Below are 26,271 nucleotides of genomic sequence, written 5' to 3'. Positions count from 1 at the left end.
ATCATCTGATTTGGATGTACAGAACTAAAAAAAATCATGGTCTGTCTAGTGTCAGTGTATTATGGAAAGGCTTCTTATGAACAAGTTATTTTTCTCTTCTTTCATATCAAAATTTCTTGTGTCTTTTTTTAATAGGTGGGACGGGCAAAAGATCAAGTCCTAACAAATCAGCTGATTGACTATCTTATGGGAGAGGGGGATGGCATGCCCCAGGTATTGTATTTTTATCACTGCTGTAGTGTCACATTTCTGTGCTACAAGATATTTTGAGCTTACTTTGTCCTAAAATTCTTAGTAGGCACAGACTTTGTTAAGGAGCAGGACTTGTATGTTCATTCCATGAGTCATTCACCCCGTAACTGCAGATTTAGAAATATAAGAAAGGAAGCAACTATCTTAGATATAATAATTTTTCTTCAGTCATCTTTATCAAAGCAGGTAGTTGGACAGAGGAGGTCCAAATTAATGCTTGTAATGAGAGTAAGAGACCAAACTTAGCTGTCTGTTGTTGCCAGTTTGACAGCTGGCTGTTGCCTTTCCCAGATGAACAGTCAGCATGTGTATGTCTTGATCCACTTGAAGCACTGATCTCTTCCTGCAGGAGCAGTGTTGGTCTAACTTTTGCAATGGAAGAAAGGAAGGTACAAAGTAGGAGATGCAGGTCAAAACCTCAAAGTTGACCTGGCTACAATCGTTCTTGTGTTCAACATCAGTGTAAAGCATAAAATGTTGTGGACAGATTTTCAAAATTAGCAGCTCCTTTTTGGTTTCTGAATAGCTTTGATAATAATAGAGCTTATTGTATATTCAGTTGTATTTGGGCTTGAGTTTATGGAACTAAGTGGCTGAACCACTTGAAGTTTTACTGCCTGCTACAGCAGATCTGGAATGTGAGCTAAGTGGTGGAGCCAGACCTCAGGTGAGGATGTTGCAGTCTGTAATCAATTGCCTCGTCAAGGAATTTAGGGTCTCATACAAAGTCATGGTAAATACAGTCAGGTGCAATCTGATATATATGGAAGAATAGTTTATGCCTTGCTGAGGGCAGTAAAGTTTCGTAATTATGGAAATGACAGGAGCTCAGTGCAGTAAGTTGATTTCACCCCTAATATTACAGCTGTGGCTTGCAATTCTGTTAGGAAATTGGAAACTCTGTCTCTTTCCTCTCTATATGGATCAAGGGTTTGAGATTTTAGATTTTTAGAGACACTGAGCATTTGATGGACAAGCAAACTTTGCTTTCTTAAAAGGTAAAAAAAAAAAGAACCAAACCTCTCTTTATTATTTACATCTTACTTTAATATGAAATGTGAACTTCAATAAACTATGAGAGAAGCAAAACGTAGCAAAACAAAGAGAATTCAACTGCAAGAACCCAAAGGGAATTAAGCTGTTGGAGGCACTGGATGAAAAATCTATGCAGTATCAGTGTAAGCAAGATTAATTTCATATTTATGATGGAAGTTGGGTGGAGAGAGCATCCAGTCTCTTTTCTCAGAACAGCAGTCTAACCGACTTGTTCAAAGAAGTCCATAGGACTGATAAGGGAAGTGAGCTACAGTATGATCTCCATAGTGAAGAGATTCTAAAGATTTTAGAAAAGACGTAGGAATTTTTTAATGCCATTATTGCTATATTTAACATTGTTTTGAACTTCAGTGTAGAGCTTTGTTTTCCTTATTTAAAAGCTCTCTCTTGTTCTTCTGAATGCTTTAATCCAATCTACCATAGTCTCTCTCAGTGAGTAACAAAATTTTACTTTATCAAATCATACATATTTGCTTTAAAAACTACTTTAAACACAATTATTATCTTCATTATGCTATGGAGACTATTCTTGAACTTACCAAACAAGATATTATTTTTTAATAGAAAATAGAAGCTTCTATTTCGTGGCGTGTTTGTAAAGCTGAAAGTAAGAGTCAATTTAATAATAGCCATGCAGCAGAAACTTGCTCATCTTTGATCTTCAAACTAGATCATCACTGACAGGAGGCTGATTGCTTTAAATCTTTCACAGCCAACAATTGTGTGGCATTTTAATGAAGTGCCATGTTATCAAAATTATTATGCTCACCAAAATTTTGCTACACTATTGTCAGTCTAACTACAAAATATTTCTTAGATGCATGATTATGCCAACTATTGTTTGTTAATGTCAGCATATAAAGATTCTTAATTTGGCTGGTTCGCTCTTTCAGGGAGCATTAATTAGCAAGGTTCTGCTGTTTTCTGTGTGCATATTTTCTGAGTACATACATTTAAAAAGAAAAGTAAAATTAAAATTATGAATAAATAGTATTAAATCAGATTGTAGTAATAATTTTCCAAATACCTTAAGAAATTTTTTGTATTAGAAAATTCTTTCCTGCATTTTTTGCTTTTTAACTTACTGGCTTTAAAGGTAGGAGTATGAAAGTAAAACATGGAATTTTTCTTAAATTCTTAATTTTTCTTGAATTTTCTTGAATTTCTTTCACTTTTTTCTTTTTTCTTTCTTTCTTTTTTGGGGGGGAGGGATGTAGGGGTAAGTATTTAAAATATATTATTTAAGGGAAATATAGTTAGGGATATGGCAAATACCATATAAGACCACTGGTCCATGCTGGGACAGGATCCCTTCCTGCCACAGCAGGAGAAAGTGGAGAAGCAGCCTGCATGGGGAAGTAGTGCTGTTTTCTGCTAATCATAATAGAATGGCCATCTGTGGCCATTAGATGATGTCAGAAGTTGGGAAAAATTATGTCATAACCCACTACTTTTACTACTTTTTGGTTTACCCCTCTAAGGCAATAGCAATTCTTTTTAAGGCAGTTTACAGTGGATAAATAATATCTATTAATAGAAGTAGTTGCAGTTACTTTATTATCCAGATAACTATTTCATTATTCTTAAGTTGCAGTTCTTGTGATGTTCAATCTTTTGATCATGTGTTACTTAAAATTCTGCTCCATCATTACTTAATAGTAATTACTTTTGGTCACTTAATGTTTTTCCTTGTATTTCAAGTTAAAAAGAAGATTTTTGTCTTCTCTTTTTTTTCTTTCCGTGTGTGATTCTTTCGCTTTTTTATTTCTGTGATTTTTTTTCTTGTAATTTTTTATTTGCTTCTCAAGTACAAGCTAATCTTTGCAGTCTTCTTCTCTATGAGGAGATATATATTGAAGATATGTTCCTTGAATTTCTACTTTTTTTGCTCTGTCTGAGACTTACGTACAAAACCCACACAATATTCCAGAGAGAAACACAACATTGATTAATGTAATTACTGTTGTAGTAATTTTTATACCATTTTAACATAGAAAACACACTTTAAATGTTTGGATTTACTACTAATATTGCAGAATTGGTTGGTTTGGATTTTTTTGCCAAGCTCTTCATAAAGTTGCCAGTGTCTTCTTTTTTTTTTTCATTTTTACATTTAAGTTAGCACCATACCATTATATACAATATTTAGCTTAATTTAATCCAAATGTGCTAGTTATAAATTGTCATGTACAGGCTTTATTTTTTATTGACCCCATTTTAGAAATCACTGCTAGTGATATAAAATAGTGACACTCACTCAATTTTTTTTTCACATAATATTTCCTTTTCAACATAAGCAAGGTCATTTAATTTTGCTTTTTATTTTTTCTACTTTTTTAACAGCAATAAATATAATATTTTTAATATTTACTTTTCCTATTCTTTTTTTTCCTATTCCTATATTTTCTTTTGTATTTTCAGCAATTACCTCTTGAGGATTTTCTCAAAACCAAACCAACTCTGATTTGGTATCAAAAGACCAATTCTCCTTTTTATCCTTGGTATTTTTTGTACTAGTCTTCTAAACATTTGATTACACTTCCAAAAATAAAGCTGATGCTTGTTTTCTGCAATACTGCAGTTTTGTTTTTAAAATATTTCACTAATTTGCCTGCTGTTAGATTGCCAGTTTTTGGATGAACTGTTTGCTACATTTGCCTTTATTGAGTTTATAATTATCAAAAGTACCTAGTATAACTAATTATAAATTCTATGCATCTTATTAGCTGGTTGTCCCCTAATTTTCAATTTTTTAGCTGTCTTGGATGTCCAGCCTCTGGTCCCAGAACAATACATTCATTAGGGGCCAGATTTTGTCATCTGCATCCACACTAAGCAATGTTTGCATATAGATCTGTAATGCAATTTAAGCATTTCTGGCTAGACTTCTATTTCTAAAAGGAGTCCCTGGGTTCTTTTCTGACACTGTAAATGCCCACACAGCTGGAGTTGTTTGTTTTCCCTGTCCAGCTCTCCATGTGCATAGTGGTCTGTGGCTTTCTGCATCCCTGCTGACAGGGCTTGGCCAGCACCTGCCAGGACTCCTCAGACCCCCAGCGTGGGCGTTCTGTGCCTGGGCAGCAGCCAAACCCTGCAGGGGACTGTGGCATAGCTGAACATGGTCGTGCAAAGAGCTCTTCACAAAGCAAGCTTGTCTGCTTTCTTTGGAGAACATGGTGGTGGGATGAGCTTGTCGAGAAAGGGAATACAGCAGTATGCATTTGGTCAACATTAATTGCTCTTGTATGATTTCATTCAGGATGCCAGGTACCTGTTCCGCTTGTACATGGCCCTAAAGCAGTTCCGAGATGCTGCCAGAACTGCCATAATAATTGCCAGGGAGGAGCAGCGTTCAGGCAAGTCTGTTTTCTCTGATGTGATGGCATCTCTCATGCTACCTCCTTAGGTGCCCTACTTAGGGTGCTGTTATTTGTGTAGGATTATACTTAGAGAAGACATGTATCGGTGCTTTTGATCATATTCAAGTTCAGTTTTGAATTTGAAAGTAGACTTGGGAAAAGCTTGTGGACTCATACCGTATATTAAATATTGGGAGAAACAAAAAGTTGTGGAAAGTATCTGTGTTTTTTATACATTCAAGTAAACATAGTGATTAAGACAGCCTGTGACTTTACCTTTCTATTACAGGTCATAGAATTGCCATTTCTACATAGGGTTTCTGACTTGGTACTGAACCTTTAGTCTTAGCACTTGACTTTTATCAGGGAAATGGGCAGAGGAGTTGATTTCTGTTGAAGGACCAGACATTTTCTTACTTTAAGCTTGGTTTTCCTTTGTAATGGGTTGCTAAGGTTAGAAAATAATAAGGAGAGGGCTAGAAGCATAATAGTTGCCACCTCCATTATTCACACTCCACTGTAGCCATGGCAACAACCCTGCCATAACACTGCTTGCTTTTCACTTCAATTATGCAAAAGAAAAATCTATAAAGGAAAAGTAGCAGTCTCAGGAATAACTCAGGCAAATTAACATTTATGGGCTGCTCCTCAGCTGCTCCTCAGAGTTGGGCTAAGGAGTGGAAAAACCTCTGAAACCCTTGGCAAGCAAGTCTCCCAATCCATCGTAGTAGTGAATAATGTGTTTGTGCTAATTATATAAGCAGGAAATGCAAAGGCTCAAGGGTTTAAATATTTACTAGCTTCTCTAAATCTGAAAACTTGTATCTAGAATGCAATATCTTATCCTGCATTTCATATTCCCTAGTAGTATAAATGTGTACTGCAACAGTGTAATAAGAAGCACAATGCTTGTCTCATTGAAAGTGCCAATCTTGTAGTAACTGTTTCTTCTGGAGAGGCAGTTTTACATCAGCCCCCTCTTCCTTTAGCAGATTTCAGGGAGCTTGATTGTGAAAGTTGCACCAATATAGTTTGTTCTTTCCTTAAAAATCCATTTAATAATAATATTTAATTCATACTGCTTGGTATTTTTCTTTGGGTATGCCATTTTAAGCAGTTTTCCTTGAAGTTGTTTTTATGTAATCATGTGATTTTAAGATGTATTACTGAGAGTCATTAATACAATATAAAAGAAAAATGTTGGTTTCCAGCAACTAATTATGAAGTGATATTTAGCTGTCTCACACAAATTTCACAGTTTGATTCAATTGTAGTGTATAACAAAACATTACAAATTGCTCTGTAGAGCAAAAACATCTGCTGATAGAAAAATATAGGGAGGCAAAGGAAAATGTTTGCTGAAATAACTAGTATTTCCTTTAAATGCCTCCAGCTGCAAAGATCATTACTTTTTCAGCTGCTAATAATGCAAAAAATCCCAAAACAATACAAGAAAAAACAACTAAGAATAGACTAATTGCAAAACACTACTTGATTTCAGCTACATTGATAATTCAATTAAATCCTGTGGTTTCAGGACAATCCTTGATGGCAACCTTGAAGCATATAACCTAGTGAAGTAACATTTAAATTTTAACTATCCCTTGACAGGTTTTGGGTTTGTTTGGTTGCAGAGGCAAGGAACTGCCAAAGCAAGTGATCGAGTAAAAGTATGCTAAATTAACATTTAAAATGTAGCTTTTGAATATCTGACAATGAAGAACAAAAAAAACCCCAAAATATTTTAATTGCTCTAAAAACATCTTCCACTTTTAAAGTTCGTTATATTAAATTGCCATTATATATATTTTGCTACTGTTTAGATTACTTCTCCTAGAGTAAATTTTTTTTAACTTCCTGGCTGATACTGTGACAAGCAATTGCTTGTGGCTTTCCAAAGAAATTGTTATACAGTAGTTTGATTCAAAGGATCAACATAACTTCAGCTTCCCTGTATGTCATTAGTAAAGATATTAATATGAAAAATTGCATTTACTGTTAATCATTGCTTTTTTTTCTTAAGGGAACTATCGAAATGCACGTGATGTTCTTTTCAGTATGTATTCAGAGTTAAAGACTCAGAAGATTAAAATTCCTTCTGAGATGGCTACAAACCTTATGATTCTACACAGCTATATTTTAGTGAAGGTAAGGAACTGAGAAATTGAATTTATGTGTAAGTTGCACAGTGTCTGATTTATTGAACTGGATGGATGGATGGATGGATTTACATAAATTATGTTGTCATGTAGATTGTATCACAGAATCCAAGTGCATGTGCATGCTAACAGCAAGACACAGGAGAACAAGCCATAGTTGTTTCTGCCCCTTTGAGTAGCATATTTTTTTAAAATGCTGAATAATTGCAAATTACATATGGCTTCCTGTTTTTCTTTTGCATTCACGCTTACAAATAGTATGCTACTGGTACAACTATTTATTATTATTGTTTTATTTGAGGTTATTATCCATAAGTAGATCAGTGCTTTTCTGTAAATGAAATTAAACAGAGGCTCAAATGGTTTCTGTTAGTTAACCCATGGATGCCCATCAGGATATCCATTCCTCCAGCCAGCTTTGGCCTCCCTCTCTAGCAGCAGTGAGGCAAAAGCTACAAGTGGTCTTTCTGAAGGCCGGAAAGGCTGGGGAAGAGCCGTGCCTGAGGTCTCTGGTCCCTTCTGTGGTCCAGCTCTGTTTCATGAAGGAGCTGTTGGCATCCAAGAGCAGGCTGCAGGAATTACTCTCCAATGGCTGCAGTAAATGTGGTTTGTTTGCTGCATTCCAGATTCACGTGAAGCGTGGTGATCACATGAAGGGAGCACGGATGCTTATACGTGTGGCCAACAACATCAGCAAGTTCCCATCACGTAAGTGCTGACAGCAGAGGAGCTGGGCTCTGCAGGGTGACTCATTAATCAGCATTGCAAGGTTCATCTCCCCCTGTGATCCTGTGGGCAACTACACCGTGTGCTCTGCATCCTCCTCCAGGCAGCTCTTCCATACACAGCCTCCAGTATGGGATCTTCACCAGCTCTTTAATCTGTCCTCACATTACTGCAGTACTGAGCAGCTGCAGCAAATCAGGATTGTGTGTAATGAACTGACTGGCTCTGGGACTTTATCACAAAATTTTAATTTATCTTTTTTAAAAATTATTTTTGGGTACAGGGAAAATGTGGATTAAAAATAGGCTTTAAAGAGTGCAGACCAGATTTGGGAGAAATGGTTAAAATTAGAACAGTCCTGCTGCCATGCTGAGCTTCAGGAGTGTTAGGCAGTGAGAGGTGAAATCATGATTTTCTTGTGTATGGTTCCAGGAATGGCCCAAATTGTGCAACTGTGTACCATGACAAAGAAGAAAAATAGTATTTTTTCATCAGTATTTTTTTAGCTGTATTAGTTCAAAGGTTTTAAACATTAATATTGGTAAATAAATATTTGACATCATTGTTTCATTCTGTTACAGATATTGTGCCAATTTTGACTTCAGCTGTGATTGAGTGTCACCGAGCAGGGTTGAAAAAGTCAGCCTTCAGTTTTGCTGCTATGTTGATGAGACCTGAGTATCGGTGTAAAATAGATCCAAAATACAAAAAGAAAATTGAAACAATGGTCAGGTGAGTGATGTTAATCAAATGCACACCATTTTAAGGCTTTATTTGCAATGCTTTTTTTGCTCATAAAGCCTGTGGACTGTTCTCACATTATTTCACTGTCTTATATTTAAAAGACTAAGAACCTTTTCCCACCTTTCTCTGAGAATTAAAGACTTCCTTTGAATGTGATAAGCCTTAAATGCAATGTGCATTTTAAATGCTTCCTAACCAGCAACTACATTTTCCATCTTCTCCCTATAGACACAAGTGCAGCCACACAGGTTTTGTTGGTTTCTAGTTTAGAATCTACAGCCAAACTGTTGGCTACACAGGGGCAGCACTGTGCTCTTCTGTGATTTAGATGACTAAATGGCTAAGATAAAAAATAATGGGAAGGCAAACAAAATATATGAATTCCTGACATTTTCTTCTTTATCTGAAGTTTTGTTTTGATCATAGTCAATACTTTCTACCAGGAAGGAAGCATAGGTAATTGTAGAAGAGGGCATGCATATGTAACACTTCTGTCATTTATTCTACTAGTCTCTAACCAAGGCTTAGGGACTTGCTGAACTCATATGGGTGGTTTGGGTATTTATTTATTAAGTCTCTAAGCTCTCCATGAGCTTACCCAATCACTCTGCTTAAAGTCATGTAAGTATTTAATGACAGTTGACTCCTACAACAAGTTCCATTGTGTCAAGTCTGGTCTCTAGCTAGTTTAAGGTGATCCCTCATAGTTTTCCTCTTGGGAGAGACCTACCCTTTTCTGAATCTTTAATAATTTTAAACATCTCCATGTTTTATTTATTTTCCCTTCTATCAGTTGTATCTTTTCAGGACCTGAAGAGTGTCAGCCTACATAGCTTTTTTATGGATACTGGTTTTTATGGTGTTTCTCTGAAACTCTTCTTACAGCTTTTTTGGAGGCAGTTAGGAGCTGTATACCAGAAAGCCAGTTTTTTGTTACTTCTGGTCATTGTGGTCCTGCCACAGAAAAACTCTGAAACAAAGAAACCATAGCTTTATAGTCAATACATACAGACCCTGAGTTTTGGAATCTTATAAAGTATTAGGAGCTGTTACATCTTTTAAAAGGTGGTGTTTCTAATTAAATGGAAAATTACCTATTTCTGAGTTGACATAATTGTGATGAAGCTTGGGTGATAGTTAAAAGGAAGGAACTGATAGAATGTAAAATAGCAGCTGGAAGCTATGCAAGTAATTCAAAGGAAAAACACTTGCTAAATATCAAAGGCATTGTAAAACAGCTTTGTTAAGTTCAAACAGCTTCAGAGTTTTATTCACAGCTGTATCTATGTTTTAGACATCGGGACACAACTGAGACAGAAGAGCCAACAACAGCCTGCCCCTACTGTGCTTTCCAGCTCCCGGAGTGTGAACTTCTGTGTCCCAGCTGTAAAAACAATCTTCCATACTGCATTGCAACTGTGAGTGTCTGCTGTGCTTTCTGCACTGTGACAGGAAAGGCAAAGCTGCTTTCCCTTCTAAAAATAAGTTCATTTGAACTTCTTCAGTTTTCTAGTGGATCCAAGCTAGGTATTTTTATGCACTTACGGGTTTTTTTAATCTGTTGCCAAATTTCTTTTTGTCTCTGACTGTCATAGAGTGTCCTCACTTGCCACCTGCAAGTAGCAGGCACTTGAGGGAGCCAGTAAATTCAAAATGTCATTCTGGGAGACTTCAGCTTCCTGAGAAGGCAGATGCAGCACCAGGAATCCCCAGCACACACATTTGGTGCAGCTGGGAGAAGAGACAGGCCAGTGCTGCTGATGCCTTCCCAGCTCAGCCATTTGCCCAGGGGCTCTAGTGCTCAGAGAATTAACAGAAGTCCCCCTTTCCTTTTCCATGTACAGGAACTTGTGGAGGAATCAGGTCTCCTCCCCTAAGCTGCCAAGATTCAAATTAAAAAAAAAAAAAAGAATTAAGAACCAAACCAACCAAATGAACAAAAAACCCTAACAAAACTTCAAAAATCTATTTTGGGGAATTTTTACGCACATCCAATGCTAATGGTTCAGGCAGTGACCTCAGAATTTGTTCCATTACTCACCCTTACAGAAACGAGAAGTTCTAATATTTTTTTGGTTTTTTAGAGTGTACTGAAAAGCTAAGGATGCCATATATTCCTGGTGGAAGTTATTGTACAGCCGTTGTATAACTAACACAATTTTTACTGGGTTCATGTGGATTGTCATACTAAAATTGCAAGAAAAAAGATAACGTACTTGAACAGGAAACAAATGTTAGAGTTAACATTCTTTATTAAAACTAAAGAATTAAGTCTCACAAAAAAATTAATATCCATTATGTGGGGATCTTTTTGCTCTATTGGTTTAGCAGAATAAGATGACAGGTATACTTCAGGAGTAGAATCTTTAGGAAAACAAAGGATTTCAAATATAAATTTATGACCCAAACACAATGTACATGTTACTGTATGTTACACAATATTTATTTAGGCTCCAGCTTGGCCACAGTTTATGTCACAGGTATTTGAGATACTAGGACTGTGGCATTTTCAAATATCTAATGAGAGTCAGTGTCTAAACAATCTGCTGTTGCATATCATATTAGAGCATATATCTCTCGGTATAGTGCAAGGTGCTGCTGTGTTTTTGTAGTATTAAAAAGATACATAAAAATTCCTTCTATCAAAAGTAAGCTAGTAAACTGTAACAAAAAAAGAGAAAATGTGAAGAGGCAAAGGCCAGGCAGACTCACAAACTTGAGTGCTGAATGTGATCTACTGGGCTCAGGTGCTGTGGCTTAGGGGGCATTTTTAGTATGTAATAATACAACACCAAAAATGCCAGGAGATTTAGGTACAGCTCTGGATACAGATCTACAGATAGAACTTTAGATCTAGAATTGCCAAACTAAAAGAATATTAGACACTGTAATTCAGTATATTCTTAGATTTCCATTTTTAAAAGAGCAATGCAAATGATAACACTGCATCTCTGAGAGCTCCTTTTCTAGTTACAGAATTTATACAGTAATCAAGCTACAGTAACATATATATGGGGCTTTGAGTTCAAGATCTTAGAACTCAATAGCTAAGACTTTCTAATAACATAACAACAGGTCCAAAAGTAAATATTCTCTGTAGCCAGGCAGCACTTGCCCTGTAGTTACCTGCAGTTTCTGTGGGCAGGGTCGGCACATGGTACGTGATGACTGGACAGTTTGCCCACACTGTGACTTTCCTGCCCTCTACTCAGAATTCAAAAGGTAAGTTGGGATTTCTTTTTCTATTGCAGTATTCCAGTGTTTATTCATATTTTAGCAGCTAATAGATCATTGGTACTAAGAACATGTAACAGCTGGGCCGGGTGGAAGAGGATTCCCCTTACTTGGTAGTTTCACCTAAGATACTCATTGAACATTGCTTCAAAGTTGACCAAAACAATAGGATATGATAAAGAATTGGGCCAGTGATGCAGGGCTCCAACAGGAACAGTATTGAAGATGGATGATACGCTTGTATAAGTTCTCAGTTCTGTCCAGGAAGAAGGCCTGATATGGGAACAGTGCAGGGCAGGAACACAGGCACACCAGCAATCACCGAAACAAAATGCACATAGAATTGGGTACAGACTGAGACAGCAATAATGTGAAGTCCCTAACAATCATTTGTGACAATGGAATGGAACAGCTCTGTTCCAATGTCAGGAACTGTGAAGCTGCTAAAACCTTTGTTACATGTTTAAATGCTGCAAACAGCAGCCTTCCTGGTGTGGTGTTAGTTCTCAAATGTTGAAAAACATAGACAGAAGCAGCTATTGTTCTGTCCTGCACTTGTTACATACCACTGGTCAGAACTCTGCTCTAGGCTTTTTGCCTTAGGCCTAACTTCCTTTGAAAAATGTTAGAATTAGCTTTTGACCAGTCACCCTTTTCCTTTAAAACAGCATGTTACAGACTGAAAATGTGTGTCCCATGTGTTCTGAAAGGATTAATATTGTTGATCTAAAGAAAATAAATGACTGCACAGAGTACCTCAAACTAGAAGATGAGGACCAGTAAATTCAGGTATGTCCTCCAGTCTGCACTTTTTACTTAACAGGGTTCATTCTAGACGACTCTGGGAGTTTTTCCCTGTAAGGAATCTTAATTTACAGCCTGGTTCAGTGCCTCAGATAACTTGAGACCCAGTTCTATCACTCATTTGCCCTCAGGCATACAAACACCAGTAGGTTTTGCTACTGCAACTAACCCAGTTGTTAAATTGGGCTTTCACTCAGTTTACCCCTATGACCACATTAACATCCAAAGCTCTTCTGGTTTGGAACATGTTCCTGAACACCAGGTTTGCTTGAGTAGCACAGAGAAGGGTTTGAAAATCTCAGCATCATCCAAACTTCTCCAGATCTTTCAGATTTAAGTGTGGGAAGAGAGAGCAAGAGTGGTACTAACTAGAATGAGCAAATCTAAAATGCAGGTTACATGATCTTATATTGCCTATTTGACAGAATCTGTCCCAGCACCAAGTATTGGCCTGAAATACTCATACTTCAAAGAATGAGAACATGGCTCTGTCTATACCAAAGACTTAGATCCAGGACTTCGGGGATTTTTTAAAAATGGTAACTGAAAATGAGTTAACAATTTTCCTCAATAATGTTAAAAATTTCAAGGCAGATTTACTATTACAGACACCTTATGTGAAAACACAGCTCTACGTCAAAGTAATGCACTAAAATTCTTTTGGGGAATTTTTAGTTGATTTTATTTTTCCTGATCTGCTATTACAGTGCATCTCAGAATGTAATTAACCATCTCTGTTTATTTCCAGAACTGTTTGTGTTGGCTGGCAAGCAGCAAGGAAAGTTCTTCCCTACATCACACATCTCTTCCCCAGAAAGGCCTAAAACAGCCATGTCACTTCTATTTTGTCATATGTGCAACTATTTAGCTTTTGATAAATTTTGTACTTCAGTTTGTTGTAGTAATAAAACTGGTAATTATTACAAACAAAACCTGCATTTTTATCTGCACCAAAGAATAACCACAGGGCCATCTTTGTTATGTGAATGGCAGGAAGAAAAACCACCTCCCTACTTTTCTCTTTTTCAGTATCAGTTCTGAACTGTTATGAATATTTTCAAATAAACTTTTTTTACTCTTTAAATATTCCTTTCTGGTTTTGATTAATGACACAACTTGTACAAGTACAGGCTACTTAAGTTTTGGAGATAAATCCCTCACTGCTTTTCTGTGCCTCTAACTGAACAAAAGGGAAATTGTAGGAAAAGAGAAGTGCCACATCATGTATGGAAAGGAAAAACAAAACTGTGGAATAAAAGAGGGAGACAGGACAGAACAGTCCATGAACTTAAACAAAGCTTTAAAAGAGTCCTATGAAGCATTTTATTGTAATTTTATATACTGCTTAATTTCTATAATGTACAAATAGGCCATTCATGTATGGGGTTTTTGCATCATTTCTATTTACAAGACTTCACCACATAATGTCAGGGGCTTTGTATTAAAAAAAAAAAAACCAAAAAAAAAACAGTGAAGTCCTAGGAAGACTCAGCAGAAATGCCAGGTCACTAAACATGACATTTTCAGCATGTTCGCACACCTGGTGTCTGTTGCACAAGGACAGTTATAGCTTGTAACATGTTCCATGTCAAGAGTAAGCACAGCAGGGCACAAGAACTACAGCACCTCTATAAGAGGAGCATTTTCCACACTGGTTCTACTTTCCCAGCAGCAGCACTGGGTCTGTTTCATGTTCCTGGCAGAAGATAGATAAGCAAAGTGTATCCAAAGCAAGATTTTACTCTAAATGTCTTGTTTTCTCTTTTCTTTTTCCTTCTTTTTTCGTGGTTTCTTCTTTTTTCTCTCTTTTTGGCAGCTTAGAAGACTTCACCTTTTTTTGCTACAGACAGAAAGATACAGACAGTTTAAAATCCAGCTGCAACCTGACAAAAGTTTAAATCAAAATGTAGTCAGTGTTACGGAAAAAGCCTCCCTTTTCAGGTGTGAAATTTATGAATGCCATGGAGAGTACAGACTACAATATTTAATCTTAAGGGCTGACCACAGTTCCCCACAGTTGGTGATACCTACAGAGGTACAAAGGTATTACTAAAATTGTCATCTGTAGTAACCACAGGCACAGGCCTGGGTGGCTCCTTGCCACTGGCACCATCCTCATCAACACCTGAAACATCACTAAGTTTTGGAACTGTCTGCAGAATTCTTAGTTTTAGAGTGATATCTCACTTTGGTCCAACATAAGACAATGGATGGAAGCAACTAAAGACTTTTCCACACAACCACCAGTTAAAAATTTAAAAGTTGAGAGGTTTTTTTAATATCTACTATGATTTTTTTTTTCCTTAATTCATTAAAATGATGTTAAGGGTCACAGAAAGGTAACTGAAAGCAAACAAAAAAGCCCCAACACTTCAGTGGGGTGGTTTAATACTGAGGAAATTAAATCACCTTAATCATTGCATCACTGTCAAGAGTATCCTGCTCATCCTCATCAGATTGGATCTCTTCCACAATCAGGTCTTCACTCAGATCTAAGGTCGTTGCAGATCCTGACTGCCTTTTAGATGCCTTGACAGAACTAAGTGAATATGGAGTCAGATGTGCCTCCTTGTTGTAGGCACGTGTGAAAGCTGCTTTGACCTGGCAGGGTGGAAGGAAGGAAACTGAGTATCAGTTTAGGAACTGTAGATTGTTAGCTAACCAACTTACTGAGAGATTCCACATCAACTTTCCTTTGGAAAGATGTGACTAAAGGTACATAGAAGATGAGTCTCTCAAAAGGACACAGAAAGCATATGGTGAAAGCTCATTTTAAACAAGCCCACATAATCCTCAATAAAGTGTGCATCTTCAGATGCTTCTTGCTTAGGCCTACAATATTTTCAGCACAGTGCCCCCTTCAGCAGGACTGTACACTTGCCAGACTTAGCAGTGTATTCAGTCTAGGGGAAAACACCTGACAGTAATGTAGGTTTAGTTACCAGAAGGTTCTTCTCTTTCTGTGAGCACCTGACCTGGATGAGGGAAATCATTAGATCACATCTGCCTAGTTTGTAAAAGCAACTTGAGCTTAAGCTCACCTTGTACCGGGTGAGGGTCCCAGCCACTGGAGTGCAGTAGCTGGACACTGGAGGAGCAGCACACGAAGCACTCCAGGTCTGGCAGTTCTATCTAACAAGACTGGGAAAGGTGAAAGCTGCAAGGCAGCCTCTGAAAGCAGTGCCTGCTCTGTAATACAGGCAGCTGTGTGTTCCTCCTCCTTTGCAGGATGTAAGAAAGGCAGGAGCTGTGCCTGAAGGACACAGATCTTGCAGCCAGAGCTTGCCCATAAAAAGGTACCAGCTTTCCCTGTCCTTCCTGTGTTCTGCTTCTATGTCCAAGACACAACTGATGCCCAGTAATCCTTTACACCAGGAACAAAAAGTGTAAGGCTATGGAGTGAAGCACAGCCTGATTATCTTTTAGGACTTAGCCCTGAACTTTTAGTGGTGTGTGTGACAGCTGATTCACAAATCCTACTATTAATTATGGTTAAGCTGGTACACTAACTTCAGCTCTTTCCAAAGCACATCCATACCATAGCAATTATTCCAGGATTTCTTTTTTAAGATATGGCAGGAAACAAAAAAATATAACTGGTGAATTTTACCTTGGGATCCAGCTTTGAAAAAGGACTGGGTTTGCCTCCCCACGTGCTTATTTCCATGATATTTTCAACATCTTCTTTCATCAAGCAGTAAGAGTCCATAAATGTTACAGCTTGTTGCACACCATCTGCTCCAAAGTCTTTCAAGGGCTGGACAAGTGCATCCCGCAAATATGACAAATAATCCAAATTTACTGTCCTCTTGCATGTCTGAGTTCTTTGTTGAAATGAAAATAAAGTATTGAGTAAGTAAATCTGCAGCATTGACTTCTAAAGACAAGAACAGATAGGTAAGGAGGCCCTCAGTAAATCAACACTCAGCTGCCATAAGAGCAAACTGCCAAGCTGTGCTGTGCCATTCCTTTTTCCATACCTGCATTAGGGAATAACCAATGCAAGGTATTTGAGCACCAAACAGTCTGGTGACTGATATATCTCTGAGATACATAACTAAGAAACAACTTCAGAAGAAAAAAGAAAAATGCCTGTGATTATACTCAAAGTGTTTCCAGTTTGACTTGTTCAACTTAAGCACTGAGAAAAGTGTCCCCAGTAACATAGGAACACATTCACAGAACACATGAATGTGTCACTTGTTTGCACCACGCACAGCAAGGAATTGATGGTAGGTAATGAACTGCACAAGAAAGAGCTGTATCAGAGGAATATCAGTACTACCTGAGACTCATGTGCATTGCCAGTTCTTGAATGACACGATCATGTTTGCCTGTGGATGAAAATTTCCCCAGCCAGCTGGGAAAGACAGGAAACTGGGACATGTAACCCCTCATCAGCTCCCCTGGGAGAACACTTGCATAAATAGCCTGAAAAAGTAACACACATGCCAAACTCAAATCACACTGAAAGTCTCATGGACATCATGACATAGTGCCCTGCACTGCACTGTCCCCAGGAAGAGGGATAGTTAACACAGGGCCACAATGGAAACAACTTATTTTAAGAGTACTGTCTAAGCCCCTTGTACCCTGTTTTACCATGTTCTAAAATACCTGTAAAATTATCTGGGTTTCCAAACTCAAAGAAAAAAAACAACAAAAAACCAAAACATGGCCTTTTCTCATGTCCAGTTTAGAGTGCAGTCAGACAAATAACTGACTTCACACAAACAAGTGATCTCCAACAGAAAAGACATGGTGAAGGAGACATTTCCAAGGAACACTGCAATCTACATCAAGTCAGCTATGTTCCTAAGCACTTCAGCTCTTTGGACCGGTAGTGGGCAGGGGTGTGAACTAGATGACCTCCAGAAGTGCCTTCCAATTTCACCTACAATGCATTCTCTGATGCCAGTCATAATCCTTTATGCACAGTATTTCAATAAGCATTAAAAGGAGTGACCAAGCTTCAGTCCTCTGTGCTTAGAGAGAAATCCTACCTGGTGAGAGGAAGGACAGAGCAGGCTTGTAACAGCAAAAGTGATACACACCATGTGCTTCTATGCTTTGTGCCACTCCCAACTTTTTCAATTTTCAAAAGACTTCATTTCATGTTGCAGCATGGGCTCAACAATATGGATATGGGAAACTCTTCTGAGTTTCCAGTGGAACAGAGACTACTACATGAAGTATGAGCTATACAGAGTATATAATTATACTGAAACATCCATTTCCACAGATCCACCTTTAACACTGGACACCCCTTAAAGAACATAAAATGAGTGTTAAGTGCTTACCTGTGTTGGAAGAAGATTCCAGTTCTGCTTGCTACGAATCTGCCTGTCCACTATATCACCATCACATATACTATCAGCTGCTCTACTCAAGAGCACCAAGTGCTTTTTTAAATTACCTCTGGAAAGAAATGAAGTGGACTTTATTACAAAGCAGAAGTATCCAGATAGGTTTTAATGTACTTTGACTCCCTGACACAAAAGCCTATGTCAATTTAGGGTTTGGAGTAACTCACCCAGCAGCAGCTGGTTTCACATGCACATAGTTCTCTTGGACAAAGAGAGGTGCTAGTGAATAATCATGGAAGAAAAGATCTGATTTGTCTATAAGAGACATACGAGCAGCCTCCTCTCCAGTAGCGAAAACCTTCCGGACAACGTCGAAAGGGCCCTAAATAAATGACATTTCAAGAAGTCAGCAGCTAGAAGGTCATCACAAGAAGTAAGACACAGCACAGTATCAACAAAATTAGTATCCAGGAGAGAGAGTCTTGACTCATCAGTACAAGCTCCATATCCAGTATTTCCACCCTAGAATTTCACCAGTTTTAAGAACTGTATTTTATTTTTTATATTAAGAGAATTATCTCCTAAAAAGAGAACAAAGGATGCGAAGAATGAGCTTCGTAATTGCATCTGACATAAGAGACAAGTATATCAAAATATATACTCAGTCCTTGATATACTACTTTTCAACTATTTGTGGCAAATGTCATAGCTCTTGGCACCTAGGCTTTATTCAGTGCTTCAGTTCAAAAGATGTTTATAAAGCCTAGTGATTATATCAGAATATGACAGTAAAAGCCAATCGTATTTGACACTTACCAGTTTGATGTCCTTTTTGGCTCTGCTGGCATCTGTTTTAGCTTCATCATAAGTCAGTGATTTGTCTTTTGCACACCACATATTAAGATTATGTAAAACCTAAAGAACAAAATTTACAATTTGGTAGCATAATAGAATTTAAATTGAAGACACCAGAAATAACTGCCTGATTTTTATATACAAAAACACTGTTCAAATACTCAAGTCAATGTTTGTAATCTGCTATGTGCATGGTCATTGATGCTGGGTGGGTACTGACCTGTCTGATGTCCTGATTTGCTGCCAGGATTATTTCTTGCATAGCAGGAGGGGGAATTTTTAAACCTTCTTTAAATGCAATAGACATCATGGCACCCTGTAATTACAATTGAGAAACTGTCACTAGAGAATTCCTATGAATTCTTCCCCCAGCAGAACATAATGAAACATCTATAAAAGAGCACTGCATATTTTTAAAGTACACACAGCTCAAATTTTCTCTCATATACATAAACCATCATTTACCATCGGTGTAAAAAAAGAGCATGATTGTTTATAAAAACCCATTTTGGATATATTCTTAAGACAGACATCTAAAACCCAAAAGGCTTTGAGAAGAAAAATTCATACAATTCATTCTGAAAAGCAGTTACTCATTGAGACGATCCACTAAGTGGCGTATCCAATTCTGAATAAATTCTGCCACATGAAAACTGAAGTTACTGATGGTAATTCAGGGCAGCCCACAAAGCCAGAGCCTGCTTACTTTGATCTGCTCCAGACGAGGTTTCTGAAAACGAAGATCCAAGCAGTAGTGGACCAAGGAGCGCATTTTGGGGTGGTTGCGATCATTGCACATACAAATGATGGGTATCTTCGTGTGTCGGATCAAGCCAATCAACTCCTGCAATGTAAACGTGTCACAATTACATCACATAACCTGCATAAAAACAACCAGAATGTCATACCAAGCAGCATTGTCCCTGCCTTAAATCAGATCCTTGACAGGCACCAAGTCCCTAACACTCCTACTGCTGTAACCACATTTCTACACAGTGCAAACCTAGCCTTTTGCCTATATTTTTCACTTGCTGCTCTATTCACCTGCAAGAGATCTGCTGCCTACCCACTTCCACTGTCTACAGCAATTATGTTTGGAACTGTCTTCAAGAAGCAATGAAGACCAATAGCCCAGAATACAGCTGTCCACCTGCAGAACTAGACTCACTTCTCCACAAGCCAGTTTGACCTGGCTTATGCCCAGAAGGAGAACACAGCTTTCTAGCTGCGCCCTGCCACAAAGAAAGAGAAAGCAGAAAGTAAAAAGATCAGCTGATCCCTGCTCCAAGAGGCTTCATCATTTTTAGGCTTGCCAGAACAAACTTTGCTAGCTGTAATGAAGGTGAAATTCAGCTCAGTTTTATTCCTTATGCCCTTTACTGTCAAAGCACTGCATATGACTACAAGAAATCCTCAGAAGTTAAAACTGGAGCTACTAAAGAAAACAAAGGATGCTGCTGCCTATGCTACACTTTATTTACTCAGTGTTACTGCCTATGCAAAACAGCAACAGTCCCAGCCAGATTATGGACCTCCCATTGCAGGGATATGTCACCTCAGAGAGATCCTAGGATAAATGTAGCTGTTCTAAAGTGCACACACTCAAGGTCATCACTCTAGGCTTCTTCTACACAAGTATCCTTTCCCCCCACCTCTACCAATAGACAATTCTTACACAAAGACAGGCTTCTAAAACACAGACTGTACTCTGCATAGAGTTTTTTTTATGGACCATGGGTTGAGGAAAGTAGAGTGGCTTGACTATTTTATGCTATATATGGCACACACTCTTGGCAATGGCATTAGCTAGGAACTACAGTGGCTTCACCTGAATCCCTCCTCTGTCTTCATTGCCTGCCATACCATCCACTTCATCCATGATCAATACATGTTTCCCGCTAACTGATGAAGATGCACCTGAAAATGAATATGGATAAGAAAATGAGATGGGAATAAAGGAGTCTTGCTCAGAGTTCTACCCAATGCTAAGTAAGATAACCCCATCCTAGGCCACTGAGGTGGTGGTTCTGCCACTTGATCACATGAATCCATGTTCACAGATCAGACTATAACCTCACGTCATCTTCTTAGAAACAAGTCCCATGGAACAGAGGAGCAACTGCAGAGTTCTTGAGTAGTTTGTGCAGATTAACAACTCATTCTATGAATAGCAGGATTTAATTCTAAATTGAAGAAGAATTGTAACAGCTTACTACATGAACCCATCCCTATTAGAGCCAGGTCCCTCCACCTGACAAGCAAGGTAAATTCCCAACATTTCTGTGTAATAAGGAAGCTCTGTCCTTCCTCTAACCAGACTCTTAATAAAAATAAAATCTCCTTCAAACAACAGACACACCAGAATAGAAGTCCTTGATGCTGGTGTTGTTCAGTGATTCAGCAACTACTTCCTTTAGGCTGTTCTTGCTGCGTGTGTCACTGGCATTCAGCTCCACATAGCTGTACCCCAGTTCCTGGTCAAACACATAAACCATATAAAAAGTGAGAACATAGACCAGTTAAAAATCATACTGTTTGAATTAGTTTCTCCCCTTATACTCCTTTTCTCCAGCACTTGAAAAAGAATCCACCTGTGGAACAGATGGGTCCAAAAAGAGATTCTTTTTGTTTTGTCTTTGTGGTGCATTTTTTTGTTGTGTTCTTTGAATTTGGTTTTTGTTCAGGTTTTTTTGTTTGTTTTGGGTTTTTTGTTTGGTTGGTTTATGGAGTTTTTTTGTTTGATTGGTTTTTGTTTTGTTTTAATTGAGGAGGATGGGAAAGCATTGGAGCCATATTAAATTTTGGAAGATTAACAGAACTGCCAGCAGGGATAGAAACAGAGCTGTCTGTGAGCCAAGGCTGGCTAAGCTCCATGGTATTTCCAGCTGCATAACAAAGAAACATACCACAAGGCTCTGAAAGCTGCAGGAAAGAGAAGCTTTTAACTATTTAACCAATAGGAAACACATGACTCCCCCAGCAACACTAACACTGCCTTCAGTCCCTGACACAACTTAACCCAGCTGCTCCTTTATCAGCAAACTCTCCTGCCAGAGGCTGGCACTGAGCACACACAGCCTTGATCTGTTTTGCTGGCATTTCCTGTGGAGCACAGAGAAATGCACTGCAGAGTCCTGAGGCAGCTGACAGCAAGCCAGGTTGGAAACCAGAAACAGAAAAGACCATGCTTTGAGAAAAAAAATGTGCCCAAGATAGCAAATTCACCTTTTCTAAAGGTCTAGTGCTAGGTGTGGCATCAACTTTGAGCACAAAGCTCAATGCAGTGGTGGAATGGGGGGGAAAATAATTCAGAATTACTCTATACAACAGATTACTAAATTCAGATTTAGAAACGGACATATAGCCTTGCCAATTTCTCTCATCCAAAAGTAGCATTTCAATTTAGAAGAATCTGGAAAAGAACTCTGACATATAAAAACCATGATCTTAGGCTTTCAAAAAGCTTGCCAGAATTTGACTCCTGCTAAATTAAGTGCAAATATTCTCCAACTTGCAGAACTAGTGCTGAATGCTCACAATTTTGGACAACCATTTCCAATTGTTCAACATACTGTCATATGCTTCTTCTCAATGCAACAGAAAGAAATGCACACACCCATTGGTACCTTCTCAATTCAGACCTGATAAAGGTATCTAAATCAGCCACATTTTCATCTGTACCCCTGCTCTGAGCAGGTCCAACCTGGCTGAAAGCAGACCCTGGTCATTCAGAGCATACCCACCTGCACACTAGCTGTGTCCAGAACCAGAATTAATATGTAATGAAAAAGTGCTGGGAACAACCATTACTATGAACTCACCTTACAAACCAAAGCAGCTGTTGTAGTTTTACCAACTCCAGGTGGACCAGAAAGCAATGCTGCTTTAAACCCTGTCCCATCATCTTTGCTTCCAGTTTTACTGGGTTTTGCTAAAAAAAAAAAAAAAAAAAAAAAAAAAGTCAGGTTTTACCCAGGTATGTATTTATAAAACAAACTGCATGCTCCTAAAGATATCAAGTATCATTGGAATTTTTCCTCATTTAAGGCCTGATAAGAGCATCCAAAGATGCATACACAGCTGCATCCTAACCACTTGGGAAAAAGCAGCTTAAACCAACTTATAGTTTATGACTTAGTGATTTTGAACTGAAAAACAGCATAAAGTGCTATTAATGTAATACAACTATTTCAGCAATTTCCTCACAACCACATCATACACATAAAAAACCAAACCCACACACCACCACAAACAAATTAAGCCAAACCTCAAACACACCACACAAAAAAACCCCACTACGGCTGAACTAAAACTTAAACCCTCTTTTAAACACAGCAAAACCTGTGTGTCTATAGGATGACAAATTGTCTATATGACACATGCACTTCTTGCCAGAGCCAGGATCTTGACAATTCATCCCTAGACATGAGAACAGCCCTTCAGACTCGCTCTTACCCTGTATCTTCACTGTTGGCAGCGCCTAACCTATTTCCTCTTACTGAGGAAGAAATCCCCAGGCTCAACACAAGGCCATTTTTAGATACATCACAGCTAGGGTATTTTGAGTTATTTGTAAAAATGAAATCTAAGAGTTGGGGAAAAAACTCTTTTGAGACACATTTTTCTGCTCTTTTTTGTGGTGGGCAGTAAATTAAGAACTCCATTGCAAAAAAAACTTCAGGCTTGATTGCTGCTAAAAACACATCTGACTGCAGCCTTGTTCCTGATTCCTAGAGTTGCTCTGCTACCACTCAGGCCCTCTCTGGTCCAGGGAACCAAGAAGCAAAATTAGCATAAAGAACACAGAGAAAATATAGAAGGCCAGTCACCTTGTCCATCTTCCAAGGTGTTCTTGTGCCAATTCCTGAGCCATCGGAGCAGTTTGTTGGCACAGCTTTGCTCACCCTGCTGTCCAATAATTGCCTTAAGAGACACAGGCTTGTATTTATCTACCCATAGCAATTTCTCTGTGCCATCTTCATCAACCTCAGAAACTGAGCTCCCCTTAGGTTTTGGGGCTTCTCTCTCCTCTGCAGTCTGACGTTTAAAGTCCGTAAGTTTTCGAACAGCCGTGGTTTCTTTCTTGACAGATCTGATGGTATCTCCCTTTTCAGGAGTAGATTTGTATTTTTTATTATTAGCTTCCCTTTTGTAGGGGCTAAAATTCCTTTTTCCAGCTTCAGCTTTCTGTGGTGTCCTTTTGGGGTTTGACTCTGCTTTCTTTGCCTTAGGAAAATAAAAAAAATTAAAAGAAAATTTAAAAAATACAATAAATAGTATATTTATTTAAACAATTACAGGAGTGCTTAGAAAGTGACAAAGCTTATATATTGATTAAAAAGACTTCAAGGACAGATACAGAAATACTCTCTGAGAAATAAAGCACAGCTAAACATAATTGTCACCAGGTTCTTCAGTACAAGCCACAGAAAAGAGGCAGGAAGGGTTCTGGTCATTTCAAAAGCTTATTCACAAAGCCTGATGCATCCTACAATGCTAAATTGATGACTGTTAGGTTGGAACAAATGGGTCAGACACCCTTGAGACTCTTGCAAAACAACACCTGCAGAAGTTGTTCAACCCAAAGCAATTCAAAGGGAGTGAAAGTGATCAGCTAATAAGCTTAGAGTTGCTTTTTCCCTGGGACACTAATGGTATCTTTGCATAAGTAAGTCATGTCTGTACTGAATGCACCATATTAGAGATAACAGATTTTAGTAACATTCTATCAGCCACCACAACCTAAATTTAAATGTGCACAAAAAACTTGTTACTTCTTTTTTGGTATTGCCTGAAAAAATTACCTTTAATATTCTTAGTTCAAGCACCACGTAAAGGCAAGATCTGTTATGTAAACACATAGTTTACACATACACATATACAACACACATATTCCTGGGCCCATCTGGGTACTATGTGGGATCAGTCACAATTACCTATTCCAGAGAATTAATACTCCTTGGTTCAAACCTTTACCCTCTAAGGAGATGCAATTACCTGCTCTGTCGGGTACCTAAAATGCAGAATAATGTCAGAGTGGGAAAATAACCATTAGCTCCCAAGTAGAGTCATTTGTCTTAAGCACAAACAAAAAATTTTCATTTTTAACTTAGAAGGTCAAACTGATGATTGTTGTGTTACTATTACTGGAAGAGAAGACAAACTTCTTTCAATTAAAAACAAACCAAAGCAAAAAAACACACCTTAATTCCCCTAAGTTTATTATAGACATACCTCTGTTTCAGCTGCCAGCTCATATTTGGACTTTTTGCCTGGCATAGTTCGAATAAGATCAAACAGACCATCCTCATCAATAACTTTTGTACCTAAAGTTGATGCCTACAGTAAAAGAAAAAATTAAATGTGAAGTCACGTTACATTAGGATTTACATAATTAATTTCAAAGTGTTTTCCAGTAAAAACAGTGACTAGGAACACAACAAGAAGGATGCAACATATATATATATATATATATCTGTGTGTGTATGTGTGTGTTGTACATATGCACAGAAGTAAAAACAAAGAAAGCCATAAACCACTTGGCAACTTTTCATTTTAAAAATGCACTTTATTGTTAGTACTGCCTTCATCTGGCAGGGATACTGGAAATGACCAGTTAAGAGAGGAACAATTCAGTTTCACTTTGCCTTTGCCAGGCACAGGAACACACTCACCTTCTCACATTTGGACTGGCCGCAGTCCCGCCCCATCACCAGGTAATTTGTCTTCCTGCTAACATTGCCAGTTACTTTTCCTCCATAACGTTCAATCAGAGACTTGGCCTCATCTCTCTCAATACACTCCAGAACACCAGTAATCACAAATGTCAGGCCTTCCAAGCAATTTTCAGCTCCCTGAGAACCACAGCATTGCAGGAAATGCCATTACTGACACAATTCTATCAAATAACTCTTAACCATCAGCTATTTTAACCCTCTACCATGTCAAGTACCCTATGAAACTTTACAAATAAGATTATCATACCTGGCTAGGCAATAGTTCTGAAAGTTCAAATGGGAATAGCTACCAACAAAACTTCACACTTTGTTTACCTGACCATACTTGTAGCACTCTGTGTTTCAAGCACAGCATGTCAGTCAATGAGTGACAGCAATCTTCAGCTTTAAGACTAGTAACTATTTTTGATCATCATGACTTCCTAAACCAAGTTCTGAGTACAAATTTCTTTAGTACACTTCCTTACATTTAGTCACTGCTTGGCATTACAATTTAGGTTTTTCTAATAGATTCTTCCTACTGGGAAAAAAATACCAGTCTTTAAACAGTTAAGTTGCTATTTATTAAATCACTTACAGCAGTAGGTCCACCAAACACTCCATATACAGAATCCTTATATAGTATAGTAGCCAAACTTACCTGAGGTATCTCTTTGGAACCCAGTGCTTTTGGACCCTCACGATTAAGGAAGCTTCGGTAAGCTTGGTAATTGTTTCGCTTCTTTTCAGAGTCCTCAGGACTTATTGACTGGGTCAGGAGAGGGAAAAAAATAATACGTATAGTACATATATAAAAACAGCAAAATAAACACAAGCTTCACAGTTTAAGACATTTCAATGCACCAAAGGAAAAACAAGTTCTAATATTTGTTTTTAATCTATTAGCATGCAATACTGAAGCCTGCTCTGCTTTTGGTGCTTGTGTTGAAGTGTTTTTTCTTGTTCCTTTAAAAATATTTTAAAAATGTGAGAGTTTAAAAAAATATATACCCATAGTTTATTGTCAGGCTTCTGTAGATTCGTCTATTGCACGTGTACA

The 26,271-nt window shown here is 38.1% G+C and overlaps 2 protein-coding genes across 4 annotated transcripts in view; one reads left to right on the top strand and one right to left on the bottom strand.

Moving 5' to 3' along the window:
- Positions 1–13,802, top strand: part of WDR19 (WD repeat domain 19) — a 38,193-nt gene extending 24,391 nt beyond the window's left edge. Inside the window, exons 29-37 of the mRNA XM_056489181.1 lie at positions 136–213; positions 4,568–4,664; positions 6,691–6,815; positions 7,453–7,534; positions 8,134–8,284; positions 9,591–9,714; positions 11,442–11,518; positions 12,199–12,319; positions 13,083–13,802. Coding sequence (XP_056345156.1) covers positions 136–213; positions 4,568–4,664; positions 6,691–6,815; positions 7,453–7,534; positions 8,134–8,284; positions 9,591–9,714; positions 11,442–11,518; positions 12,199–12,313 — 849 coding nt within the window. The 3' untranslated portion in view covers positions 12,314–12,319; positions 13,083–13,802. The remainder of the gene's footprint in view (positions 1–135; positions 214–4,567; positions 4,665–6,690; positions 6,816–7,452; positions 7,535–8,133; positions 8,285–9,590; positions 9,715–11,441; positions 11,519–12,198; positions 12,320–13,082) is intronic.
- The window catches only part of RFC1 (replication factor C subunit 1), a 33,769-nt gene continuing 21,131 nt past the window's right edge, over positions 13,634–26,271 (bottom strand). For all 3 annotated transcript variants that reach the window (XM_056489182.1, XM_056489183.1, XM_056489184.1), the window contains 16 exons: positions 25,873–25,980; positions 25,170–25,349; positions 24,730–24,834; positions 23,325–23,721; positions 22,317–22,426; positions 20,855–20,969; positions 20,324–20,412; positions 19,202–19,339; positions 18,716–18,811; positions 18,457–18,555; positions 17,868–18,022; positions 17,635–17,752; positions 16,620–16,765; positions 15,945–16,158; positions 14,744–14,935; positions 13,634–14,174 (listed from right to left, as the gene is read on the bottom strand). In XM_056489182.1, the coding sequence (XP_056345157.1) occupies positions 14,073–14,174; positions 14,744–14,935; positions 15,945–16,158; positions 16,620–16,765; positions 17,635–17,752; positions 17,868–18,022; positions 18,457–18,555; positions 18,716–18,811; positions 19,202–19,339; positions 20,324–20,412; positions 20,855–20,969; positions 22,317–22,426; positions 23,325–23,721; positions 24,730–24,834; positions 25,170–25,349; positions 25,873–25,980 (2,364 nt within the window). In that variant the 3' untranslated portion in view covers positions 13,634–14,072. The remainder of the gene's footprint in view (positions 14,175–14,743; positions 14,936–15,944; positions 16,159–16,619; positions 16,766–17,634; positions 17,753–17,867; positions 18,023–18,456; positions 18,556–18,715; positions 18,812–19,201; positions 19,340–20,323; positions 20,413–20,854; positions 20,970–22,316; positions 22,427–23,324; positions 23,722–24,729; positions 24,835–25,169; positions 25,350–25,872; positions 25,981–26,271) is intronic.

This window comes from Oenanthe melanoleuca, chromosome 4, assembly GCF_029582105.1.
Source record: "Oenanthe melanoleuca isolate GR-GAL-2019-014 chromosome 4, OMel1.0, whole genome shotgun sequence".
Taxonomy (NCBI): Eukaryota; Metazoa; Chordata; class Aves; order Passeriformes; family Muscicapidae; genus Oenanthe; species Oenanthe melanoleuca.
Note: the sequence above shows the minus strand (reverse complement) of the source record. Positions and strands in the feature narration are given on the sequence as shown.